At 48.7% G+C, this 24,944-nt stretch overlaps 1 protein-coding gene across 1 annotated transcript; it reads left to right on the forward strand.

The window, feature by feature from the left end:
- Positions 1 to 160: 160 nt before the first annotated feature.
- Positions 161 to 24,891, forward strand: GID4 (GID complex subunit 4 homolog). The gene is made up of 6 exons (XM_047089864.1): positions 161 to 544; positions 5,676 to 5,735; positions 10,564 to 10,671; positions 18,614 to 18,715; positions 20,697 to 20,827; positions 23,663 to 24,891. The coding sequence occupies exons 1-6, from the start codon at positions 356 to 358 to the stop codon at positions 23,724 to 23,726; spliced, it is 654 nt and encodes a 217-aa protein (XP_046945820.1). The 5' UTR covers positions 161 to 355; the 3' UTR covers positions 23,727 to 24,891.
- Positions 24,892 to 24,944: the final 53 nt, after the last annotated feature.

A 24,944-nucleotide genomic window follows, 5' to 3' on the forward strand; every position in this document is an offset into this window, starting at 1 on the left:
GGCCGCTCGCGCACCCCGCCACGTGTTTTCTTCGCCCGCCAATGGGTGGAAGCGCCGCGTGAGCCTGTTCCCGCCCCCCGGGCGCGCCCGAGCCAATCGGAAGGGTGGTGTGTGTGCGAGGGCAAGTGGGGAGGGGGACTCAGCTCAGGACAGGGAGGCCCTGCTCGCAGGTCCCGGGGTCCCGGTGGCAGCCGGAGCGCTTGGTCCGCAGGCAGCGGGCGGGTGGTCCCCCCTCCGCCCCCACCCTGCGCGTGCGCGCCCCGGCCCCTCCCTCCCTGCCACCCCCCTCGGCTCCCGCGCGGCGGCGGCGGTTCCTCTCCCCCTCCCCCCAGCCCTGGCTCCGGGGGACCCCGCGATGCCGGTCCGCACCGAGTGTCCCCCGCCGGCCGGTGCCTCGGCCGCCTCCGCGGCCTCGCTCATCCCGCCGCCGCCCATCAACACCCAGCAGCCCGGCGTGGCCACCAGCCTGCTCTACAGCGGCTCCAAGTTCCGCGGCCACCAGAAGAGCAAGGGGAACTCGTACGACGTAGAGGTGGTGCTGCAGGTGAGCGCCGGGCCGCGCCGGGCCGGGGCCCGAGGGCCTCCTCGCGGCGCTCACTGGCCGTGCCCGCCCCCGGCTCCTCGAGCCCGCAGCCGCGGACCAGGCCCTTGCCGCCGGGCCTCCTGCACCAGGCGCTTCACCCCCGGGACCTGCCCAGCTGGTGTCTCACACTTTCCAAGCCCCAACCCTGACCTGCCCCTCACACCGGAGCCTGTCGTGGGCAGCTCCTGGCCGACCCTGAACACTCTCCCAGACTCGAAGCCCGTGACCGGCCTGCCTGGGATCCGGAAGCCCCCTGTGACTGGCCACCCTCAGACCTGAGTCCTTCCTCCCCAGGACCTGTCGCCCCAAGATCAGCTCTCCCTCCAGTCCCTCCCAGAACCTGAAGAACTCTCCGTTGGTTTCTCCTGCCTGGGAACCCTAGCCATGGCTGGGCCCGTGTCAAATTATCCCAGACTTGAGACAATCCTCCACCCCTCCCCTTTCCTCAGTTCCAGGGATCCTCAAACCTTGGGGCCCTCCTCCCGGGATTTCTTCCTTGGGAGAGCCTAGTGCCCCCTCAGACCTGGGAGCATCCTCCCTCCCTTAGCCCCTGAGCCTGAGAGCCCCCAGTCCACAACTGATTCCTCGCCTCTGGTACCCCCTCAAGACCAGGCACTCACATCCTGGGTGCTGCTGGGTGGAGCTCCTCCCAGTCTGTTACGATCTTGCCTCCTGGGGCCCCCCACTGCCCCCCGGTCTCTAACTGGCGATCTTGCCTCCTGGGGCCCCCCACTGCCCCCCGGTCTCTAACTGGCGCAGGCAACCAGCTGCCGGCAGCCCCAGGCCTCCTACTCTAGGTTTCTTCTCATGCTCCCTATCTCCGTTCTCTGGCCACCTCCAGTCCCCTCCCGGTCTCCCTGACCTGTCTCCCCATACCTCCCCAACCCCTACCTTCATCTTCCTTCTCCTTGGCTCCAGGGGACCCTCTTTCTATGGTCTTAACTTTTATCTGCACAGCCAGGGCTTCCTCCCGGTGTCTGATACCCATGTGCTGGGAAATCGAACTCACCCAGCATTATCTCTCACACAGTATTTCCTTGCTGTCTCTCTACCTCCCCCCCGTCTGACCTGAATTTCTAAGTACCTGCTGCCAGCCCCTGATAGCTTTGGAGCTCAGCTTTACCCACTCTGGCCCTTTTCCGCACCTCACCCCTCTCATGCAAGTGGTAACACACTTGATATTTTTTCCCAGCCGGAGGAGGTCAACAGTAGTTATTACTCCTTTCTCTCCCCCTTCCCTGCAAAACTGTTCCTCCATAGCTACCCCTACCTGCCTCAGGACCCACTTTCCTCCTCCCTTTGCCCCCTTTTCTCCTTAGCCTGACGCCCCACCTCCTAGGCTGTTCCCCAAAGCCCCTCCAAACGTCTGGCCCCTTGAAAGGCCTCACAAGAGCTCTGAGGACCTAAGTGTGCCACCTTACTGCCCCCATGCGTGAGGACAGAACGTAAGCCGTGTCTTTTCCTTATGTGCCCTTGGCTCTTTAAAAATGTTAAATCTTAAACAGCCTCTCCTCTGAGCAAGTGGGTCTCCCACCCAAAAGTCAGTGGGGATACATTTTCTTTTTGCTAACAGCAGGGCATCCTTAACCTCTTTTTTCTTACTGTTTTGTGGGAATCAACAGTTTCCTCTTTTTTCGATTGGGAAAACATCGTGTTAATCGTATCTTTGGTCTGTAAACTTAAGTTGCTATCATGAGCCATGATATTTATTATAACTGGAAAACTAATGACTGAGCCATTCGTTCTCCATAATTAGATCTATGATAGGGTGATCCCTCTTCCCTTCTGCTTAAAATGTGAGAATTTACTATGAAGTAAAGGCTTTTTTTTTTTTTTCTGCAACAAATCATAAAATTCTGGAAGTGAGATCCTTGGTTGTGGGTCATGTTTGGAATGATCTTGAATTTGCACCCATTGTTTCATTTGATGGTTTCCGGGGTGGTAGGGGACGACTTGGCAGGGTAGCTAAGTGTCCAAGAGAAGTTGTCTTTGGTTCTCACAGCAGCCACCCCCTTCTGTCATGGGTGTGTTGTTTCTGAAGTCTTGTCAGATGCCCATTTCCTCGCGAACCAGTGTACGTGGTGATTGAGTTGGCGCGTGACTGGTCTCAGGGTAGCCCAGAGCGGAAACCTGGCTGATGGCTGGAAGCCACTCCGGTAGGATGTCTTGATGGTGGGAGCGGTGGTCATGCCCAGGAATGCTGCCCTACTTCTGGGCTGGTGACCTGTTTGTCCATCATTGAGACAGTCAGTGGCATGTGACTTATTCCATCATCTGGTTTTACATCACCCCCAAAAGAAACACCACCCCTTAGCATCACCCCTTCTCAACTCTAGGCAGCCACTAATTTTCTTTTCCCTAAGATCTGCCTATTCTGGCCACTTTGTACTAAACGGAGTCGTATGCTGTGTGACCTTTTGTGTCTAGCTTCTTTCTCCAAGTATAATGTTTTCAGCGTTCACCCATGTCATAGCATGTCAGTGCTTTATTATTTTTTGGGGGGGTGCATAATAATCCATTGTACGGACGTACAACATTTTGTTTATCCTTGGAGCAGTAGATGGATATTTGGGTTGTTTCCACTTTTTGGCTCTTGTGAGCAGTGATGCTGTGAACATTCCTGTACGAGTTTTTATGTAGGCGCGTCCTCATTTCTCCTGGGTAGAAACCTAGGAGTGGAATGCGGGGTCCTATGGTAACTCCATGTTTAACATTTTAAGGAACTGCCAGACCGACGTCCAAAGTGCCTACGTCATTTTGCACTCCCCCCACCGGGCGATGAGGGTTCCAGTTTCTCCACAGCCTTGTCAACACTTGCTATTTATTTGTCGTCTTTTTGATTGTAGTCATGCTAGTGGGTGTGAGGTGGTTATCTCATTGTGGTTTTGATTGGAATCTCCTTACTGGCTAACGATGTTGCACATCTTTTCCTGTGCTTTTTTGGAGCACTTTCTTTTCTTGAAATTCCGGTTTAAAGAGCTCCCCCAGACCTTCGTGAGATTCTGACTAGGTTTTTGTTGTTGCCGTTGTTACTTTGACGACTCTGTTCCTCCTCTGCCATCCAAAGAGCCAAGAGTAACGTGAAGGCCAGGGTCACCGTGACAGCATATTAAAAAGAGCAGCTGTTGGACACAGCTGTGCTGTCAGACTTCCTTGCCTAACGTTTGCCTTGTCATCCTTCCCATGGAGATGCTGGTCCGTCGTTGGGTGAAAGTTCTCTGCGTCGTAGTGTATTTGAGTTCACCCACCATCACCAAGATCAATTTGGGCAGAATGGGAGAGACCCGTGGTTGAACGGAGGCCAAACTGCAATTCTGATTCTCAGGCACGTGATAATCCGCGCAAAATGTTAGCCAATTTACAGTTCAGTTTTTAATCTCATTAGCAGGTATCCTGGCCACCTGATACCCTTTCCAGCAGCTGTGAAGCCCCAAACTATATTGAATTCAGTGAGAACTGCATACGTGAAATTTAAGGCCTCAGGTTAGAGCTGTGTGTCTTTTAATGAAAGTTCTTTGCTGAACCGTGTGAGTGCAGATCAGCCACTTTGGATGACGTCCAGCGCCGAGGCCCGGAGATGAGGATATTTTAAATGCTTGGGCGGTTTTCACATGGAATACCTTTGTCACCAGCACCGAACTGTGGGAGCGTTTTAGTTTTATCGAAGCCCATTTGCTTTGGTGCTGACCTCATCTGGCTGACTGCATTCATTACAGTTTTTAAAGATGGCCTTAGTATTTGATTTCTGGTGTAATTGGAAGTCGTTAAGTCCCCAGACCTGATAAACACCACAAGACTCTCCAAGTTGCTTAAAATGAGACCTCGCTTGACACGAAAATCTCAGCGTGCTGCAGCACCGGGGTGCTTTGTCTTGCTTTAATTCTGGGGGTTTGCTTTGTCCGTGAGTCCAACCAGCGTGAAATCTGAAAATCTGCCTGTTGGGGATCAGTCCATCCGGATTTGGGTGAAATGGCTCATTTAGGGCGCACTCAGCTGTAGGTAGCCATACCCTTTTCGGAATAGTTAAAAGAAGGGGTGAACCTGCCGTCTCAGGTTTACAAGAAGCCTGGAGGTGGCTTGGCTCCAGACTGGCTCATGCGGGGGCCCGTTTCCTTCCACGTTTCCGTGCCGCCATCCTTGGCATTTCCCGGCCTGTTTCCCCTCAGGGTCTTTACGTGGCTGCCCTGGGCACCGCGTGCAGGTGCTGCCACCGTCACGGGAAGAAAGAGAGCCTCTTTGGAAGCCCCAGTCTTTCCCAGCAGCACCCAGGAGACTTACACACATACCTGATTGGTCAGAATCGGGTCACTCACCCCCAAACTGATGACTCACAAGGGGACAGGGGCACGGGTTTGCCTTGCACCCGTCAGGCTGATCGGGTCTTGTGGGGGCAGGGTAGGTGTCAGAACGGGATCTGGGCCCTGCCAGCATGGAAAAGGAGGAATTTGGTTGTAGGGTAGGTACCGGGCCATGTCGCAGCAACCCGTAATTGGTACATACTACACCTCAAAATCTATGTTGCCTGTTACCCCTGTTTATTTTAGGCTCCTAACTCTTCATCAGGAGACACAAGCATTCATATATGAAATGGGCAGCGTGGCCCCTCCCAGTATTTTCCATTCTGGGGTCAGCGTCTTGGTTCACAACTGCAATTTTTGCCAGAGAAGTCTTCCGAAGATGCCTTGCCGGGATGTGCTGCCCATTTCGTAAAGAAATAATGCGGGATTGTGCTGAGTATAAATACGGGCGAGGAGTACATTTTTTAGACCAGTCGGAGACCTGTGTTGAGCGGGCCCACTGTTCCAGAAAGGCACTTTGGTCTCAAGATACTCAGCTGAAGGAGGTTGAGAGGGTCCTGAGATCAGGTAGCTTCTGAACAGGCACGGGGGCGGGGCGGGGCAGGGGGTGGGGGGGACTCACAAAGGTCTCAAAGGCAGGTGAGCCCTGGCCGTGCTAGGCGCCCACCAACCTCCGGGCCTCCCTCAGCCCACCTGGCCTCTGACGGCCGGGCACATGGTTTTCCGCAGCAGCCCCAGCTGGTCTCCCAGTGGTTCCTCCGTTTGTAATGAGGCTGTGTGTCCTTTCTTTCCAGCATGTGGACACGGGGAACTCTTACCTTTGTGGGTACCTGAAGATTAAAGGCCTTACTGAGGTAAGCACTCACTCAGACGAACTAGAACTGGAAGGTGGACCGCGTGCTCCTCGTGCTCAGAGTGTGAAGGGCCAGCAGTCAACTCTGAGGCCTGATTAAAGTGCCCTGTTAAGTGTCGTTCTCATACAGTGAGCTCAAAGCATGTGGTTTTCCTGTGCCCTGTTGGAAAGTATACAGAGTCACAAATCTGTAGAAGTTTATAAATACATCGTGTTGTTACCAACACTGTTGATTTCATTTTTAATCCTTTTGTGGAAAAAAAAAATGTGGTAAGAACACGGCTACGACCCTCCTCACCTGCCGTCGGAAGTTTTAAGGTTTCTAAGGCAAGCATTAATCCTTCCAGAGCCAAGGTCTTTGGAATTCCTTAAACCTTTTAGTTCACTGGAACAATGAAAAAGTCATCATCCAGTTTCTAACAGGAGTAGCTGCTGTGGAAATGTAGACTGTTTTCCTTTCCTTGAACCAACTTTTTAAATCTCAGAACTCCTGGGAATATAGAAAACCAAAGAACCCTGACGTCCTAGGAGCCTCGGAAACACAGCCGCCTTTCTCTAATTCAATGCCAGTTGAGGGCCACACCTGAGTCCACGGCTCAACCCGGCGCAGACCAGGTCTTCCTGTTTACTCACCAGCAGGAAAACACTTAACTTCATGAGGAAGCCAGCAACATCTGTCACCTGGAATGTTAGCACTGATTCTAAAACCAGCCACTCTGGTCATAGGAAGCTGCACGGAAATGGCAGGTAGCATTAAAAATCCCCAAACCGTGTACAGAACCTCTGTGACGTTTCCATCAGGAGCAGGTAACCCTAACAAGGTGGGGGAAGCTCTGAGTCATGAGCAGCAGGCTCCCTGAGGAGCTGCTAGCTCATCCCTTCGCTGGGGCCGGTTCGGGAAGGGGACTTAGGCTCATGACAGGGATGAGGAGACCATCCCCCTGGCCAGTTCTTCCCGCCCGCGCACGAGCGGCCTCACAAGCACATGGCCCCCCAGACTGGTCTGCGCCGGGTTGAGCCGTGGACTCAGGTGTGGCCCTCAACTGGCATTGAATTAGAGAAAGGCGGCTGTGTTTCCGAGGCTCCTAGGACGTCAGGGTTCTTTGGATTTCATCTCTTTTAAGAACCTTTTTAGTTGCTTTACTGACATACAGTTCACATACCACACAGGTCACCCGTGTAAGATGCAGGGGGTGCCTGGCTGGCTCCGTCAGAAGAACATGTGACTCCTGGTCTCAGGGACGTGAGTTCAAGTCCCACGTTGGGCATGGAGCCTACTTAAAAAAAACAATAATAAAATGTACAGTTCATTGGCTTCTAGGATAGTCATGGTGTGGTACAACTATGGACTCACCTTTGAAATTCTAAATCCAGTACGTGGTCACTGGACACGATCACTGAAATGCCAGAAAGGGTGAGGATTCTCTGAATGACTTTATACCCGTATTCTAAAATACAGCTGTTCGTGTTTGTTTGCTTTAACGTTTATAGTTGTTAGGATATCGAATATGTAATTGATTTTAATAAAAGCATTTAAATGGTTGAGTTTTAGCCATAGTCTTCCTCGTGTACACCACATGGAAAATTAACTATTAAGTTGGAGATCATTGGTCTCTTGGCTGCCTCACGTTCACGAACGAGCACAGTTATTACAAAGTCCGTGTGCCTTGTGGAATTGGAATGCCAGAATTGTGAAGAATGGGCATCAGGTAGCATTTTCTTTGCAATTCTGAGCCCGCCACCAGCAGAAAGAAGGGACATTTCTAGGGAGGCCCAGAAGCTGGCACAGGGCCTAGGAGCCCAGCCTTGGGAGAGTCACGGCCAGGCCCTCCACTCACTCACTAGACAGGTTTGAAAGCTTCTGCTGAGCTTGTGCTAGACTTGCTCTGAGCCAGGCCAGGGAGATAGGTCACGCTAATCAAACTCAGCAAGACTGATGTATAAACAAGAATGCTCATTTACTCATTTCTAAAATGAGGTACATGCACGTTCCAGAAGTCCTCTCTGACTCAGTAGCCAGTGGGTGTTAATCCCCCCAGAAGGCAGGTCTACACGGAAAGCCAGACCCATTACTGGAGAGTTTTTGGTGGGCCTGTTAACCGTGCGGGGAGTAGTTTGGACGACTTAAATGCCACGACTGCTAGGCCCACTGTAGTAAGCCCACGCCTGTTCTGGGGGTGACAGTGGGGGGTGCTAGCCGTGTCTCTTCTCTCTGACTCGTTTTTTTGACGACCTTCCCGCAGACAGAGTTTTTCCTTTGAGTTTATACGTTACCGCCACTTTGGCTGTAGTCAAGTGCTTAAATTTCCTGGTCCTGCCCCGAGAGATAGTTCGTGGTTTTGGTAACTTCTGTACATATTGACTCGCACTCATTAGGCAGTATTTATTTTATTTTAATTCTCAGAGTTCGGGGTACCTTGCAGTCACCCTTATCTACTGCCTGAGATATTTTTAGAGAGATGTCAGTACAGAATCAGCTCACTAGGAAGACTTTCTATTTGAACCAGAAGTATTTTCTTCGTATTGTAAGAGGGCCCATTTATCATTTCCTTCTTTTCTCTCTTGTGGAAGCTAAAAAAAGTTAAAACCTCAGAAAATCAATATGTATAGCTTTTCATTTAAAATCTCAAGCCTGGGTGGCTTGCTTAGGTGGTTAGGCGTCCGACTCCGGCTGAGGTCATAATCTCACGATTTGTGGGTTCCAGCCTTGCGTCGGGCTCTGTGCTGACAGCTCAGAGCCTGGAGCCTGCTTCGGATTCTGTGTCTCCCTCTTTCCGCCCCTACCCCGCTCACGCTCTGTCTCTCTTTGTCTCTCAAAAAAGAAGAAACATTAAAATAAAATAATTTAAAATCTCAAGTCAGGTACTGATACAGAACTTTCTCCCTTAGCAGTTCTTCCTAAAACAGATGAGGATAATTTATTTATACGTTTAAAATCAGGTTTCCATTTAGGAAATCTCCTCTTTAATTTCTTCACTCCGTATATATAAATACCTGAACGAGGAACCCGGCCACCGTGTCGGGGGTAAAGGGTTGAGGTTTGGTGGGGGGTGGGGGCGTTATATATCTCAGAGTTCACTGTGAAGACAGCCGCCAGCCTCGGTGGTGGGTAGTGAAGCAGGCCCCTTCAGTCTGCTCCTGTGCGGGCGGGCGGCCATACTGTTTCCTGGGAGCTACTATCTCTTAGCGACGTCCACAGCTACATCATGGCAGGCCAAGCCAAGAGAAATAGCAAAGCCATCGGAACAGATTTATCTTATTTTATTTTATTTTATTTTATTTTATTTATTTTTTATATAAAAAATTTTTTAATATTTATTTTTGAGAGAGGGAGAGGATGAGCTGGGGATGGGCAGAGAGAGAGAGAGAGAGGGAGGAAGACAGAGGATCCAAAGTGGGCTCCACGCCGACCACAGTGAGCTTGGTGCGGGGCTCAACCTCATGAACCGCGAGATCATGACCTGAGCCGAAGTCAGACATTTAACTGGCTGAGCCACCCAGGCGCCCCAGAACAGATTGATTTTAAACACACGTAGATGTTTGATGCAGAATAAGGGGGGCATACATAGTGTCTGAAGAAGAAAGTGGGACCTCTAGTCCCAGGGACATTAAGACTGTGATCCATGGTTTGCCAGGCCACTGACCACCATTATCATGCTTCCAAGAAGCACCAGAGGCTGGCAGGCTGGGCTGAAGGGTTGGTTAGTTGGTCAGTCAGTTGATTGGGTTTTACAAATGCAGAGAAATGGTGGACTTATTAAATTGTTAACTTTTTCTTCCATTAGTATTTTTCAGAATCTTTGGTGCCTTCTTCTTAGCGGATGAACAAATAGCAAATAAGATTGACAAGAGCATTCTAAGCACCCGGTTAGGATGACAGCTTATTTTTCCCCATGTTTTGTTTTTTTTTCCGTTGTGATTTTCCCTTGCAGACGTGATTTATGTATATTTTCCCTAATATAAATTGCCTTAGTTCATATGATAAAATTAAATGTTACTCTAACATATCAAGGTATTCTTTAAAAAAAGAACACAAAACAACCACAACGACAACCAAAAAAAAAAAAAACAAACAAACAAAAACACAAAAAACCCACTCCCCGGGGCGCCTGGGTGGCGCAGTCGGTTAAGCGTCCGACTTCAGCCAGGTCACGATCTCACGGTCCGTGAGTTCGAGCCCCGCGTCGGGCTCTGGGCTGATGGCTCGGAGCCTGGAGCCTGTTTCCGATTCTGTGTCTCCCTCTCTCTCTGCCCCTCCCCCGTTCATGCTCTGTCTCTCTCTGTCCCAAAAATAAAAAATAAAAAAAAAAAAAAAATAAAAAAAAAAAAAAAAAAAAAAAAAAAAAAAAAAAACCCACTCCCCAGAAACCTGAAGAACAGGAGACAAATGACTGAGCTAGTTTGAGAACCAGTGGGCATGGCGTCAGGGAGACTGAGCTGTGAATGCTGTGATTGTGGAGCCTCCTGGGGTGTTTTTCTTGGAAAGTAAAATCAACTTAGTTACCATCTGCTTTGCATCCTAGAATACTCAGAATTTACTTGTTCAGGTTCTTTTCGAGTGATTAGTACATAACAAACGAAGTCAGGGAAGGGTTCTCTGCTTCTGGCAAAGTTCATAACGTCCAAGAGACTTTGTGGGCACCTCCAATTCAAGCTGACTCCACAGCCATCGGCAAATCCCTGGACCTAACTCTGGGTTGTTACTTAGCCAGTATGACCATTTTTTCAAAGTCCTAGGAAGAAGTTAAAGAGCAAGGTTGATTTTTCCTTTGGGAAAGGTTAAAACTGCTGTTCAACATCTTGTTTTGGTATTTGGGCTTTTACCATAGGAGTATCCAACTCTCACGACCTTCTTCGAAGGAGAAATAATCAGCAAAAAACACCCTTTCTTAACGCGGAAGTGGGACGCAGACGAAGACGTTGATCGGAAACACTGGGTGAGTAGGTGTTTGGTCCACTCTGGGCCGCCCACGCGCTGCCGGGAAGCCAAGAGACTTAGCTCTCGGGGTCTTATCACTGTGCCCTGTCCTGCCCACCTGTCCTGACCGACACACCCAGGCTCAGCTGAAGTACCATCAGGATGTCACCGGAAATGCCAGTGCCCCTGCTTTTCAGTGTCAAAAGTGGAGTGTGTTCTAGCTCACCAGTAGGGAGCACTTGGAGACAACTCATCGTTACTGCCCTCAAGTCTTTTCATTGGCTTTCACACGAGTTGTTGTGTCTTCAAAAATCCATTTCTCTACCTGTCAAGATAGCCTTCCGGTTTAGCTGACCAGGGCGATGATGAATTTTGGTTTAACACTAGGGAAGTCCAATGTGCTCACCCTCTAAACCCACCAGAAATTCTTGTGTCAGTAATGAAGATTCTAGAACTCTTCGTGCTTCCCACTGCCACTCACACCCGGCTCTTCAAGTCTCTCCTGATTCTGGTACGATACTCCTTGGAGAAAACTCCTGACCGCAGACCCTCGTCTGGGTTAACATCACTATAGATTAGCTGCTTTGCTTATTAATGTTTCCTACTTGAGATAGGAAAGGAACATCTCTCAAATGTTGAGTTTCAGTTAAACTTAAGCTTTTAAAACCATTTTTTGGTGAGCTACATGTTTTGACTATTGTAGCAAATAGAACTGAAAGTCAGTCATTTGCGTGATACTAGAGAATACTGTAGAATACTGCGTAATACTGCGTAATACTCTAGAGGATACTAGAGAATACTGTAATACTAGAGAATGAACAAGAGCCAAGTCTCTGGGGATTCTCAGTCGGGGGATCACTCAGTGGCTCAGTCAGTGAAGTGTCCGACTCTGGGTTTCGGCTCCGGTCATGACCTCACGGTTCATGAGTTGGAGCCCCGCGTCGGGCTCTGCGCTGGCAGCTCGGAGCCCGCTTGGGATTCTCTCTCCCTCTCCCTCTCTCCCTGCCCCTCCCGTGCTCGCTCGCTCTCTCTTTTTCTCTTAAACTTGAAAAAAAAAAATACTCAGTTGGGGAGCCCGAGTGGCACACGGTCGTGCGGGCATCAGAAAGTGGTGGAGGGCTCCTCGGTGCCATCTGACCCCACCCTGCCCAAGGCTGGCTCTTCCTGCACAGCTCGACACCTCATGAGGTGGCTCCTTCCTCTCCCAGACAGTCCCCGTGAGAACGATCTTCCTGATCTTTCTTGTACCGAATGACAGCCTGTCTCCCATCCTGCTTTGTTTTCCAGCTCAAATTGGTTCTGCAAAAAAGCAAGGTCTTTTGAGACTCTATGAAAAGTCAGTTTTAAGTTAGGTTGGCTACGAATTAAATACATAGAAAGCAACTCTTAATTTTCCAGACTTCCATTAGAATACTGGGAAATATCTGTTCCTACCTCTGTTAGGCTAAATTGAAATATTTTGAGTGAAAGAGCGTCTAAGAAGGCCTCCCTGGGTCCTTCCCAGCATGCTAGATGGGGGAGGACCAGGAGCTGGGCCTAAGGGCTCTTCTTCACCCAGCAGCCTGGTGACCTGTGCAGGACTCAGAGTCTCCCGTAACTCTCCCGGCCCATGCAGGAGTCCCCGATGCCCATGTGGGGCTCCTGGAGCTCTGTACTGCACCTCTGTCTGCCAGGGATTTGCAGCACCTGATACAGGCCTGCCTCAGAGATATTGCAGGGTCCATTCCGGAACACTGCAACAAAGCAAACATTGCCATAAAGCAAGTCAAATGAATTTTGTTGGTTTCCTAGTGCATGTAAAATTTACATTTATGCTACACTGTACTCTGTTAAGTATGCAATAGCATTGTGTCTAAAACAATGTACATACCTTAATTTTAAAGTACTTTATTACTGGGGCGCCTGGGTGGCTCAGTCGGTTGAGCGTCCGACTTCAGCTCAGGTCATGATCTCACATTCATGAGTTCGAGCCCCGTGTCAGGCTCTGTGCTGACAGCTCGGAGCCTGGAGCCTGCTTCAGATTCTGTGTGTCCCTCTCTTTCTCTGCCTCTCCCCTGCTCATGCTCTGTCTCTCTCTGTCTCAAAAATAAATAAAAACATTAAGAAAAAAATTTTTTTTAATTAAAAAATAAATAAATAAAGTATTTTATTACTAAAAAATGCTAACCATCCTCTGAGCTTTCAGCAAGTCCCAATCTTGTTGGTAGAGGGTCTTTTTTTTTTTCGTTTATTTATTTTGAGAGAGAGTGTGGGGGAGGGAAGGGGCAGAGAGAGAAGCAAGAAGCATCCCAAGCAGGCTCCACGCTGCTAGAGCCAAACCTGATGTAGGGCTCAATCCTACGAATGGTGAGGTCGTGACCTGAACTGAAATCAAGAGTCGGATGCCTAACCAACTGAGCCACCCAGGCGCCCCACTGGTAGAGGGTCTCACCTGATGTTGATGGCTGCTGACTCATGAGGGTGATGGTTGCCAAAGGTCGGATGGCTGTAGCAATTTCTTAAAATAAGAGAACAGTGAAGTGTGCCTCATTGATTGGCCGACTCTTCCTTTCACAAACAATCTCTCTGTGGTGCGGGATGCTGTTTGATAGCATCTGACCCTCAGTAGAACTTCTTTCAAAATTGGAGTCAGTCCTCGCAAACCCTGCTGTGGCTTTATCAACTGAATTCATGTAATATTCTAAATCCTTTGTTGTCATTTCAACAATCTTCATGGCATCTTCACCAGGAGTAGATCTTATCTCAGGAAACCACTTCCTTTGCTCACCCATCAGAAGCAACTCCTCATTCGTTCAAGTTTCATCCCGAGATTGCAGCCATCGGTCACGCGTTCATGCTCCACTTCTGACCCTAGCTGTCTTGCCATCTCTACCCCGTCTGCCTCCACTGGAGTCTTGAATCCCTCAAAGTCATCTATAGAGTTGGAATCAACTTCTTCCAAACTCCCATTGATATTGATTGTTTGACCTCTTCCCATGAATCACAAATGTTCTTTCTTTTTTTTTTAAAAAAAATCACAAATGTTCTTGATGGCACCTAGAATGGTGAACCCTTTCCAGAAGGTTTTCAGTCTACTTTGCCCACATCCATCAGAGAGATCACTATCTATGGCAGCTATAGTCTTATGAACTATACTTCTTAAATAAGAACACTTGAAAGTTAAAACTACCCCTTGACCCATGGACTGCAGAACGGGTGTTGTGTTGGCAGGCATGAAAACAACATTAATCTCACCGTACGTCTCCACCAGAGCGCTTGGGTGACCAGGTGCATTGTCAGTAGGCAGGAATCTTTTTTTCTGAGCAGTAGGTCTTAACGGTGGGCTTTAAATATTCAGTAAACCATGTTGTAAACAGATGTGCTGTCATCCAGGCTTTTTTCTATTAATAGAGCACAGGCAGAGTAGATTTTGCATAAAATTTTAAGGGCCCGAGGATTTTCAGAATGGTAAGTGAACATTGGTTTCAACTTCAGGTCACCCACTGAATTAGCCCCTAGCAAGAGAGTCAGCCTGTCCTATGAAGCTTCGAAGCCAGGCATTGACTTCTCCTCTCTGGCCATGAAAACCCTCGATGGCGTCTTCACCCAATAGAAGGCTGTTTCATCGAGTGTGGCCATCATCATGAGTTATCTTAGCTCGATCTTCTGGATAACCTGCCGCAGCTTCTGCATCAACACTTGACATTTCACCTCTCACATTTACGTTACGGAGATGACTTCTTTCCTTAAACCTCCCAAACCAACCCCTGCTAGCTTCAGACTTTCCTTCTGCACTTCCTCACCTCTCTCAACCTTTACAGAATTGAAAAGAATCAGCCTCACTCTGGATTAGGCTTTGACTTCAGGGAACATTGGGACCGGTTTGACCTTCTATCCAGACCATTAACCCTTTCTGCACATTAGTAATAAGGCAGTTTTGAGGAGGCGCCTGGGTGGCTCTGTTGGTTAAGCTCCTGACTCCTGACTTCAGCTCAGGTCATGATCTCATGGTTCATGAGATCGAGCCCTGCAGTGGGCTCTGCATGGAGCCTGCTTGGGATTCTCTCGCCCTCTCTCTGCCCTTCCCCTGTTTGTGCACTCACTCTCTCTCCTCTCAAAATAAATAAACAAACATTTAAAAATAAACAAACAAGTAATAAGGCTGTTTCGCTTTCTTATCATCCATATGTTCACTGGAGTGAACTTTTCCTTTCCTTCAAGAACTTTTCCTTTGCATTTACAACACGGCTGTTTGATGCAAGGGGCCAAGCTTTCAGCCTCTCTTGGATTTTGACGTGCCTTCCTCAACTAAGCTTAATTGTTTCTAGCTTTTGATTTCAAGTGAGACACGTGCAACTCTTCCTTTCCCTGGAACACTTCGAGGCCATCGCAGGCTTTTTAATCGGCCTCATTTCAGTATTGTTACGTCTCAGGGAAGAGGGAGGCCTGAGGAGAGGGAGACGGATGGGGGAACAGCCAGTGAGTGGAGCAGTCAGAACACACACAACATTTATCAGTTAAGTTTGCCGCCTTATGTGGGCCCCCAAACAATTGCAATAGTAATATCAAAGATCTCTGTGGGGCGCCTGGGTGGCTCAGTCGGTTAAGCCTCCGACTTCGGCCCAGGTCATGATCTCGCAGTCCGTGAGTTTGAGCCCCGCGTCGGGCTCTGTGCTGACAGTTCAGAGCCTGGAGCCTGTTTCGGATTCTGCATTTCCCTCTTTCTCTGACCCTCCCCCGTTCATGCTCTCTCTCTCTCTGTCTCAAAAATAAACGTTAAAAAAAAAAAAAAAAAAGAACTCTGATCATAGGAGTGCCTGGTTGGCTCAGTTGGTTGAGCAGCTGACTTCAGTTCAGGTCATGCATGATCTCACAGTTCGTGAGTTTGAGCCCCATGTCGGGCTCACTGCTGTCAGCACAGAGCCTACTTTGGATCCTCTGTCCCCCTTCTCTCTCACCCCTCCTCTGCTTGCACTCTCAAAAATAAACATTAAAAAAAAAAAAAAGATCACTGATCACAGATCACCATAACAAATAAAATAGTAATGAAAAAGCTTCAAATATTGCAAGAATCACCAAAATGTGACACAGAGACACAAATGCTGTTGGGAAAATGGCACCAATAGCCTTGCTCGATCAGGGTTGCCAGGAACCCTGGCAGTTTATAAAAAAATGCGACATTTGCAAACAGCAATAAAGAGAAGTGCAATAAAACCAGGACTGCCAGGCCACCCGGGTGGCTCAGTCAGTTAAGCGTCCAACTTCAGCTCAGGTCATGATCTTGTGGTTCATGAGTACAAGCCTGCATCGGGCTCTGTGCTGACAGCTCAGAGCCTGGAGCCTGCTTCAGATTCTATGTCTCCCTCCCTCTCTCCCCCTCTCCTCTCATGCTCTGGCTTTCTTTCTTTTTCTAAATAAACATTAAAAAATAAATAAATAAAACTGGACTTCCTGTAAACTAAATTCAGAGGCACTGTATTATTTCCTGCTCAGGTTTTCCTGAGTGATAATAAAGTTGGTATCATGGTGGTACCATAAAGTCCAGATTCCATAAACTTAATCTACTGAGGATAGAAATACATGTGTGACAAATTCTATGGGTTACTAATTCTGTATCTTAAATTTTATTTGAGGTGTAATTCTTATAAAATTATTACATGCTTGTTTTTATTTTTTTTTTATTTTATTTTTAATTTTTTTTTTCAACGTTTATTTATTTTTGGGACAGAGAGAGACAGAGCATGAACGGGGGAGGCGCAGAGAGAGAGGGAGACACAGAATCGGAAGCAGGCTCCAGGCTCTGAGCCATCAGCCCAGAGCCCGACGCTGGGCTCGAACTCACGGACCGCGAGATCGTGACCTGGCTGAAGTCGGACGCTTAACCGACTGCGCCACCCAGGCGCCCCTACATGCTTGTTTTTAAACATTTGAATAAATGGAAAGACAAAAGGAAAAAAATTATCTATAATAATAATACCAAAGCTAAAACAAGTATTGACCTTTTTTTTTTTTTTAATAAAAATAGGATCATGAGACACAATTTTGTAATCTATTTCTGGTGTCCCTTTTTTTAATATATTTAATTTATTTTTTAAATTTACATCCAAGTTAGCATATAGTGCAACAATGATTTCAGGAGTAGATACCTTAGTGCTCCTTACCCATTGAGCCCATCCCCCCTCCCACAACCGCTCCAGTAACCAACCTGCTGTTTGTTCTCCATATTTAAGAGTCTCTTCTGTTTTGTCCCCCTCCCTGTTTTCATATTATTTTTGCTTCCCTTTCCTTATGTTCGTCTGTTTTGTATCTTATAGCCCTCATATGAGTAAAGTCATATATTTGTCTTTCTCTAATTTCGCTTAGCGTAATACTCTCTAGTTCCCTCCATGTAGTTGCAAATGGCAAGATTTCATTCTTTCTGATTGCCCAGTAATACTCCATTGTATATACATACCACATCTTCTTTATCCATTCATCCATCAACGGACATTTGGGCTCTTTCCATACTTTGGCTATCGTTGATAGTGCTGCTGTAAACATTGGGGTGCATGTGTCCCTTCGAAACAGCATACCTGTATCCCTTGGATAAATGCCTAGTAGTGCAATTGCTGGGTCATAGAGTAGCTCTGTTTTTAAATTTTTGAGGAACCTCCGTACTGTTTTCCAGTGTGGCGGCACCAGTTTGCATTCCCACCAGCAGCGCAAAAGAGATCCTCTTTCTCTGCATCCTCGCCAACATCTGTTGTTGCCTGACTTGTTAATGTTAGCCGTTCTTATAGGTGTGAGGTGGTATCTCATTGTGGTTTTCATTTGTATTTTCCTGATGACGAGTGATTTTGAGCATTTTTTCATGTGTCGGTTGGCCATCTGGATATCTTTGGAGAAGTGTCTGTTCATGTCTTTTGCCCATTTCTTTGCTGGGTTATTTGTTTTTTGAGTGTTGAGTTAACCCTTTATCTGATATGTCATTTGCGAATATCTTCTCCCATTCCATCAGTTGCCTTTTAGTTTTGCTGATTGTTTCCTTCGCTGTGCTTTTTATTTTGATGAGGTCCCAATAGTTCATTTTTGCTTTTGTTTCCCTTGCCTCCGGAGATGTGTTGAGTAAGAAGTTGCTGCGGCCAAGATCAGAGAGGTTTTTGGCTGCTTTCTCCTTGAGGATTTTAATGGCTTCCTGTCTTACGTTTAGGTCTTTCATCCATTTTGAGTTTATTTTTGTGTATGGTGGTCCGGGTCCATTCTCCTGCATGTCGCTTTCCGGTTTTCCCAGCAACACTTGCTGAAGAGACTGTCTTTGTTCCATTGGATATTCTTTCCTGCTTTGTCAAAGATGAGTTGGCCATACGTTTGTGGGTCCATTTCTGGGTTCTCTATTCTGTTCCTTTGATCTGAGTGTCTGTGTTTGTGCCAGTCCCATACTGCCTTGATGATAACCGCTTTGTATACATCTTGAAGTCCATCTGGTCTCCTTTTTTAAAAGAAATTAATCGTATATTACCCACTTCCTGTTTCTTCTTCACTAGCTGGCCCCAAGCCACTCTACTCTGTCAGAGGACCCCACGGTAGTAAGCCCTCTCTCCCCCTTCGGTGAGACATGCTGGCTCTCAGTTGTTCTGCATGACTCTTGTTGCTACTGTTGACTCCCTTACAGAGATGTCACTAGTCATTCCTGGCTTTGTGCAAAGTTTTCCTGAGAACGGGCCCCCAGAATAGCATCCATTCCCAACCCAGGGCCTTTCCTCAGACAACATGAACTAGGCAGGCGTAGCCCCATGATGCCTCAGCTGGAGTCCAGCTCTGAGGTCACTGGTGGAGACCTTGGGCTCCCCTTCCGGGCCTCGGCCTTTGCTGGCTCTGGTCAGGCCACCTCCAGCAACTGGCACGCATTTGCAAAGGCAGTCGCCGCTGGACACAGAAGGGTTGTTCTGACACCAGCCTCTCCCTCCGTAGATCAGTTCTCATGCTGTGTCTTTTGCTTTCAGGGCAAGTTTCTGGCTTTTTATCAGTATGCAAAATCATTTAATTCAGATGACTTTGATTACGAAGAGCTGAAGAATGGAGATTATGTCTTCATGAGGTGGAAGGTAAGGCCCCACCCCAGGCGGTCTTCTGGCTGTGCCAGTGCCTGCATTGGACCCACCGCCCCATCTGCCCTGTCCTCATGCGGTGCCTTTAACGCTCACGGAAAGCGGGCACAGCTCCAGGCCACTCTGGCAGACTGCTGCCCTCCCAGATGGTTTCTCTTTGGTTAAACTGTTTGGTGGTCAGCTGACGAATTCGTGGCTAGGGGGTGGTCCCCCTCGGTACCTTTGACCGTCCAGGTGGAGTCCTCCCAAGTGTCCTGTGGATTCAGGGGAGAACCAAAGTCAGTCACCCATCACCTCCGGTTCTCAGCCACAGGCTGCGACACCCCCTTAAGGGACCGCTCCCTCACCACGTCCTTGCTGAAGGCTCGGTGCTGTCTCAGCTTGTCTGGTTCCCTCCAGCTCAGGAAATGAGGGACCAGGAATGGAATTTGGGTTTTCCACTCACCAGCCCTCAGAGAACTGCATCTGGCTGGACTCGATAGATTGGCTTTGGGGCTGACAAGGCTTTTGTGTTCCCTGTTTTGATAGCATGGTATTTACTGTGTTCCAGCTCCAGGATAGCACAATCGTGAAGCCAGTTTGTGAAATCACTGTATGAACGGACACCCACTTCCAACCCCTGGTCCCCAATCTGCGGGGAAAAGCCGTTTTGTCTTGAAATCTCGCCAGCTTTCCGAAAAGCCAATCATTTAGAGTAGTGATAGAGTAGTGATTCCCAATCTTTTTTTTTTTTTTTTTAATTTATTTTTGAGAGAGAGAGAGAGCACGCGAGCGAGCGGGGAAGGGGCAGAGAGAGAGTGAGACGCAGAATCCAAAGCAGGCTCCAGGCTCTGAGCTGTCAACACAGAGCCCGACATAGGGCTCGAACTCATGGACCATGAGATCATGACCTCAGCCAAAGTCGGTCGCTTAACCGACTGAGCCACCCGGGCGCCCCAGTGATTCCCAATCTTTAGCTTGTATAGCTAATTTTTTTGGGGGGTGGGGGGGATCATCACTTTCTGAGTGGACACTTGCCAGGCGTGGAGAGTCAGAGTGGGGTCCTGCCCTGTAAGCTTGCCATCTAGTGGGAAGTGTGCCAGTGAAATAACATGTTGGAAGAAGTATCCTCCAAAGTTCTTATTTTAAAATTAATTTTAAAAACTACCATTCAGAGGTTTAGGAAAGGAAAAGATGAGAGTGTTTTGGAAAAAAAAAAAAAAGAGTTGAGCACCTGGGTGGCTTGATTTTGGCTCAGGTCATGATCTCGAGGTTTGTGAGTTCATGCCCCACATCGGGCTGTGCACGGCCAGTGCAGAGCCTGATTGGGATTCTCTCTCTCCCTCGCTCTCTTCCCCTCCCCCACTCTCTCTTTCAAAATAAACTTAAAAAAAGAACTTCTCAGGGTGACTCACTGTGGGCCTTCAGGAGACCTCCTGGAGCCTTGGGGCCACCGGCTTCATCTTACTGGGACAGTAGGTCCTTTCAGCTTGGCTCTAGCCAGAGATAACAAGCTTGCCTCTTCCCAAGGTGCTGTTCTGATGGCTGTCGCCGAGGCGTAGAGCTTTTTCAGGGGGTGTTATGGGGTGTGATCTGCCCTCAGAGTGAAGTGACTTGCTGTTGTAGAGGTGATCAGGAACCTAGCACCAGTTCCTGGGGTGGAGCAGAGAATTTCTCTCCCTGGGTGGTTCTGTCTGTGGGCTCTGAAAGGTAGGTAGGTATCGATTCACTTACGAGATATGTAGACCATAGGACCTTCTCTTCACTGCTGACCTCAGTGAGCTCAAGACACAGGCTCCTGTGTTAGCATCTAGAATACTCGAGCAACACACGGATGCTATTGGCAGGTTGGGTTGAAACGCACATGTTGGCCATTGTCCAGCAAGTCTGGGCAAGGCCGTGTGACAGTGGAACCTTAGAAGCACCTGGAGGCTAACGAGGAACACCAGAGGTGGCCGGGCCACACCGTCTGTTACTAACCTCCTCCGTCTGTGTGCAGGAACAGTTCCTGGTCCCAGACCACACGATCAAAGACATCAGCGGTGCTTCCTTTGCTGGGTTCTATTACATCTGCTTCCAGAAGTCGGCAGCCTCCATAGAGGGCTACTATTACCATAGGAGTTCAGAATGGTAAGGAACCCCGGAGGCGCAGGGGGCGGCTTGCTGCTGTCCCCCTGGCTCTTCCTTGGCTTGCCAAACCAAAAGAAGACCTCTCCCCTGTCTCTGCGTAGCTTTCATGCTCTGTCTGCATGCAGAGGGCCTCTCCAAGCGATCTCAGTTGCTGGTGTAGGGGCTCCTGTCCCTCTACATGGAGCAGAGTAAACAAGATGAAAGTGAAGTGCTAGATAAAGGAACTCATTGCTGACAGCTTTCAAGCAGTTCTGTATTATCAGCAATGTTTCTCCCAATCTTGCTGCTCTTGTATTTCCTCCCAAATTTAATCAGTAACTAAAATGTAAAATCCAACTATGAATTTTGCTGGGGTGAATTTTGCTGTCAGCAGCCTTTTCGATTTTGTGGTCACATTCCTCAGATGCTGGCCCCACATGCACTTGATCTCGGTCTGGTGACCTAGGGTCCCCCCGTGGAGCTGGCGGTCCTGCCCTGTGTCTCACCTGAGGTGAAGGACTGAATGCCACCTCGGGTGCTAGCTTCTGTCACCTCTTGGGGGGAATCTCCTGCCTCCTCGCTGCTTCTCAAAGCACCTGGCTGTACCTGAAGAAGGAACCATATCATAAAATACCTGATTTCCTCTCTGAATGTAGAGACCCCCTCATTCCCTTCCAAATTTTTCACACTTTGGTGACTTGTAAGTGATGCCACCCCAGCTTGACTCAACTTCCTTGTTCAGTGGCAGCACAGTGATATCTGCAAATACGTGCCCGTGGCTCAGTGCAGTCTCAGCGCCTCTGAGAGCCACAACTCTTAGGGTTTCAGTAGTTGTTCAGTTTTCAAATGAGTTTTCAAAACATGTTATATCCTGTTTTAAATGACAGCTTTATTGAGCTAATTCACACACTATTTGGTTTGCTCATTGAAGCTGTACAAGTCAGTGGTCTGTGCAGCCATGACTGCAGTCAATTTTAAAACGTTCTCATCGCCACAGGGAGAAACCCTCGTACCCCTTGACCATCAACCCGACTCCCCATCCCCTCCTGGCCCTAGGCAACCACTAATCTACTTCCTCGCTGTGTAGATCTGCCCGTTCTGGATATTTTATATAAATGGGACCATACACTATGTGGCCTTTGTGTCTGGCCTTTGAAGCTTCAGCCTTGTTACAGCAGGTGTCAGCACTCCCCATTTTTATTGCTGAATAACTTTCCATGGCCTGGATCCACAGTAGCCCCTCCTTATCTGCGGTTTTGCTTTCCGGGGTTTCGGTTACCCGCAGTCAGCTGTAGCCCAGAAGCAGACGATCGTCCTCCTGACAGTGTCAGAAGGTCAGTGGTAGCCTAACAGCCCGTCACAGCGCCTCTGTCATTCCGTGTTTCGTCTCCTCCCGCACCCATTTCGTCATTTCCCATCCTCACGGTACAATGAGGTATTTTGAGAGAGAGCCCACGTTCCCATAACTTTTATTGCAGTATATTGTTATAGTTGTTCTATTTGCTGACTAGTTATTGTTGCTAACTCCTTACGGTGCCTAATTTGTAAGTTGTACTCTGTCACGGGTATGTATGTGCAGGAAAAACCATGCCATACGTACGGGGCTCAGTACCATCCACGGTTTTCGGCATCCTCTGGGGGTACCTGAGCGTATCCCCCACAGATAAGAGGGGGGGACCACCGTACCACATTTTCCTTCTCTGTTCATCAGTTGCTGGGCACTTGGGTTGTCTTCACCTTTTGCCTGTTGTGAATAATGCTGTTGTGAGTGAGGGCGTGTAAGCATCCGAGTCCCGGCTTTCAGTTCCTTTGGGCAGATACTAAGAGTGGAATTGCTGGGTCATGTGGGAATTCTGTAACTTTTTAAGGAACCACCTCCCTGTTTTCCAGAGCAGCTGCACCCTGGTACGTTCCCACCAGGGCCCAAGGGCTCCAGTTTCTCCACATCATTCCCAACGCTTGTTATGATGTCTTTACAATTACAGCTCTCCTAGCGCTTACGACATCTGCAGGTGTCTTGTGGTTTTGATTCACATATTCCGATGGCTAATGCATAATCTTTTCCTGATTTTTTGTTTTGTTTTGTTTTTTGCTGTTGTTGTTGAGAAATAAACTGCTTGTTCCTGTGCTCCTCCTCACTCCTCTGTGAAACAAGTAAGAGGAGAGCTGATGTCTACCCCATCAGCTCTGATTGTCCCTGGGGGTTATCATCCCCTTGTGTGGATTGTCCCGGCCGCCGTTTCCCTTTCATCTGCTTAGCTCCTCGGAGCAGCCTGCCGACGGGGCAGAAACATACACGTCAGAGCTCTGATGTTCTCAAAGTCTAATAGCCGTGTCTAGGGAGGCCAGAAAATGAAGCCAAAGGGTCAAATAAGATTTACGGTTAGCGAGGAAGTTCTCTCTTCCATGGCCTGTTTGCATTGCATGAGAAGTGGGGTGTGCCTGTGTTACCCACGAAGTCCCGAGGGTGCTCCAGCCTGACACACAGGGGAGCTGAGGTGCTGGCCGTTGGGAGGCCGGGCAGCGTGGCAGGTGAGGATGAGGCCCGGGGCCTCGGTCTGCATCTCTCCCACAGCGTACTCTGCCTCTCCTTTTGCGAGACGTACCATGGTTGCTTCATGGTCAGAGCAAAAGGGAAAGGCCTAAAAACAGCTCCTCTTACCCCCATTCGGGAGGATTAACCAAAGAAACAAATAAAACCAGAGTCGGTTCAGCTGACGAGATCTGAGATGAATTCCGGTCCGAGAAAGTGGCCCGTCAGGCGCTCCGGTGGCAGGGAGGGAGTTTTGGACATCCTTTGTTTGGTTTTCAGGATGCTCAGACTGCCTCCCGTTTCTCTCTTTTCCCACATTGCAGGTATCAGTCACTCAATCTAACTCACGTTCCCGAACACAGCGCACCCATCTACGAGTTCCGGTGACAGCGGTTCAGAGCAGGAACCAAATAAAACTGAACTTGGCAAAAAAAGAACTCTGCCAAGAAAATTGTGTACCTGCCAGAACCAGGAGAACGTGTGTTCCTGTTTCTTCACGAGCAGACTCGCATCAGAAAGCATGAATGTTAACCCACAGAATCCAAGGAGCATGGCCAACCAACGGCAGGTGGAGGGAGTGTTCTCTGTGCTTCCTCCCTCTCTGTGGCAGTTTGGTCTTAATCTGTTGTAAGCTACCTTAAATGCACTTTTCCTTCCTGCACAGCTAACTTCTGTATCACTGAAAGGCCCATTCCTTCCTCCGTCCCCACCTCCAGCCGAGCAGAAGGTCAGCCCCCCAGTCACCCTCAGCCTTGGTGCTCAGTGGTCTCGGCCCAGGCCCCAGCCCTGCGCCCCCCACCCCCAGTTGCTCAGTCCGGTAGCTCAAGAGAAGGCAGAGCCCCAGCACACGTGTGCCCCCCCCCCCCCCCAGAGCTCTGCGCAGGGAATCGGTGACCAGCAGCACCCGCCAGTGAAACGTGAGGCGGAGGCCGATTGCTTAACGGGGTCCGCTGGCACTGCCCAGCCCTGCAGCGGTCACGCTAAGCTAGTCAGTGGCTGCCAGGTTCTCTGGGCCTGCCATCGGGGATCACTAAATTTCAGGCTTCCAGATCCCTGGCAGGAACGGATTCCAGTCCTGCTTACTCAGCACGTTTGCTCCAAACTTTTGAACTTGAGGGCAATACTAAACTTAAAAAAAAAAGAAAAAAGAAAAAAAAAAAGAGTTTTTTTATTACAAAATTATTTTTATGGTCCCTTTAACAAGGACCCTATGGCAAATGCACAATTATTCAGAATTACATTTTTATCGTTTTCACATTGAAAACAGCAAATGTTGACTTAGTAATTTTTATACCTATATCTATATGTAAATGTATATTTAATCAACCAGCAGTTTAAAACTAGTCATCCTGGTACAAAAGTTTTGCAGCATTGCATAAATTCTAGTGCTAAACTTGAGAGCTGTTTTTTGGGGCCAGTTTAGCATTTGTACCTCCTCCTTTTGCTACTCAGAACAGCAGTGCTTCGTGGCGACCTTTTCCGTCAAGCAGAAGGGGCCGTCATTCTCCTAAAACAGCAACTCTAAAATGTTGGGGTGGGGGAGGGGCGGGAACACGAACACGCTCGAAGAACTCAAGGCTCACGTGCCAAAGTGTGTGTGGGGGT

Source organism: Lynx rufus, unplaced genomic scaffold, assembly GCF_022079265.1.
Source record: "Lynx rufus isolate CCGP_SWC_20201006 ecotype Redwood Valley unplaced genomic scaffold, mLynRuf1.p SCAF_28, whole genome shotgun sequence".
In the NCBI taxonomy this organism is placed as follows: Eukaryota; Metazoa; Chordata; class Mammalia; order Carnivora; family Felidae; genus Lynx; species Lynx rufus.

Coding starts and splice junctions, on each gene's coding strand:
- GID4 (XM_047089864.1), top strand. CDS start 356: ATGCCGGTCCGCACCGAGTGTCCCCCGCCGGCCGGTGCCTCGGCCGCC. Junction 10,672..18,613: donor ACGTTGATCGGAAACACTGG/GTGAGTAGGTGT, acceptor TTTTGCTTTCAG/GGCAAGTTTCTGGCTTTTTA. Junction 18,716..20,696: donor ATGTCTTCATGAGGTGGAAG/GTAAGGCCCCAC, acceptor GTCTGTGTGCAG/GAACAGTTCCTGGTCCCAGA.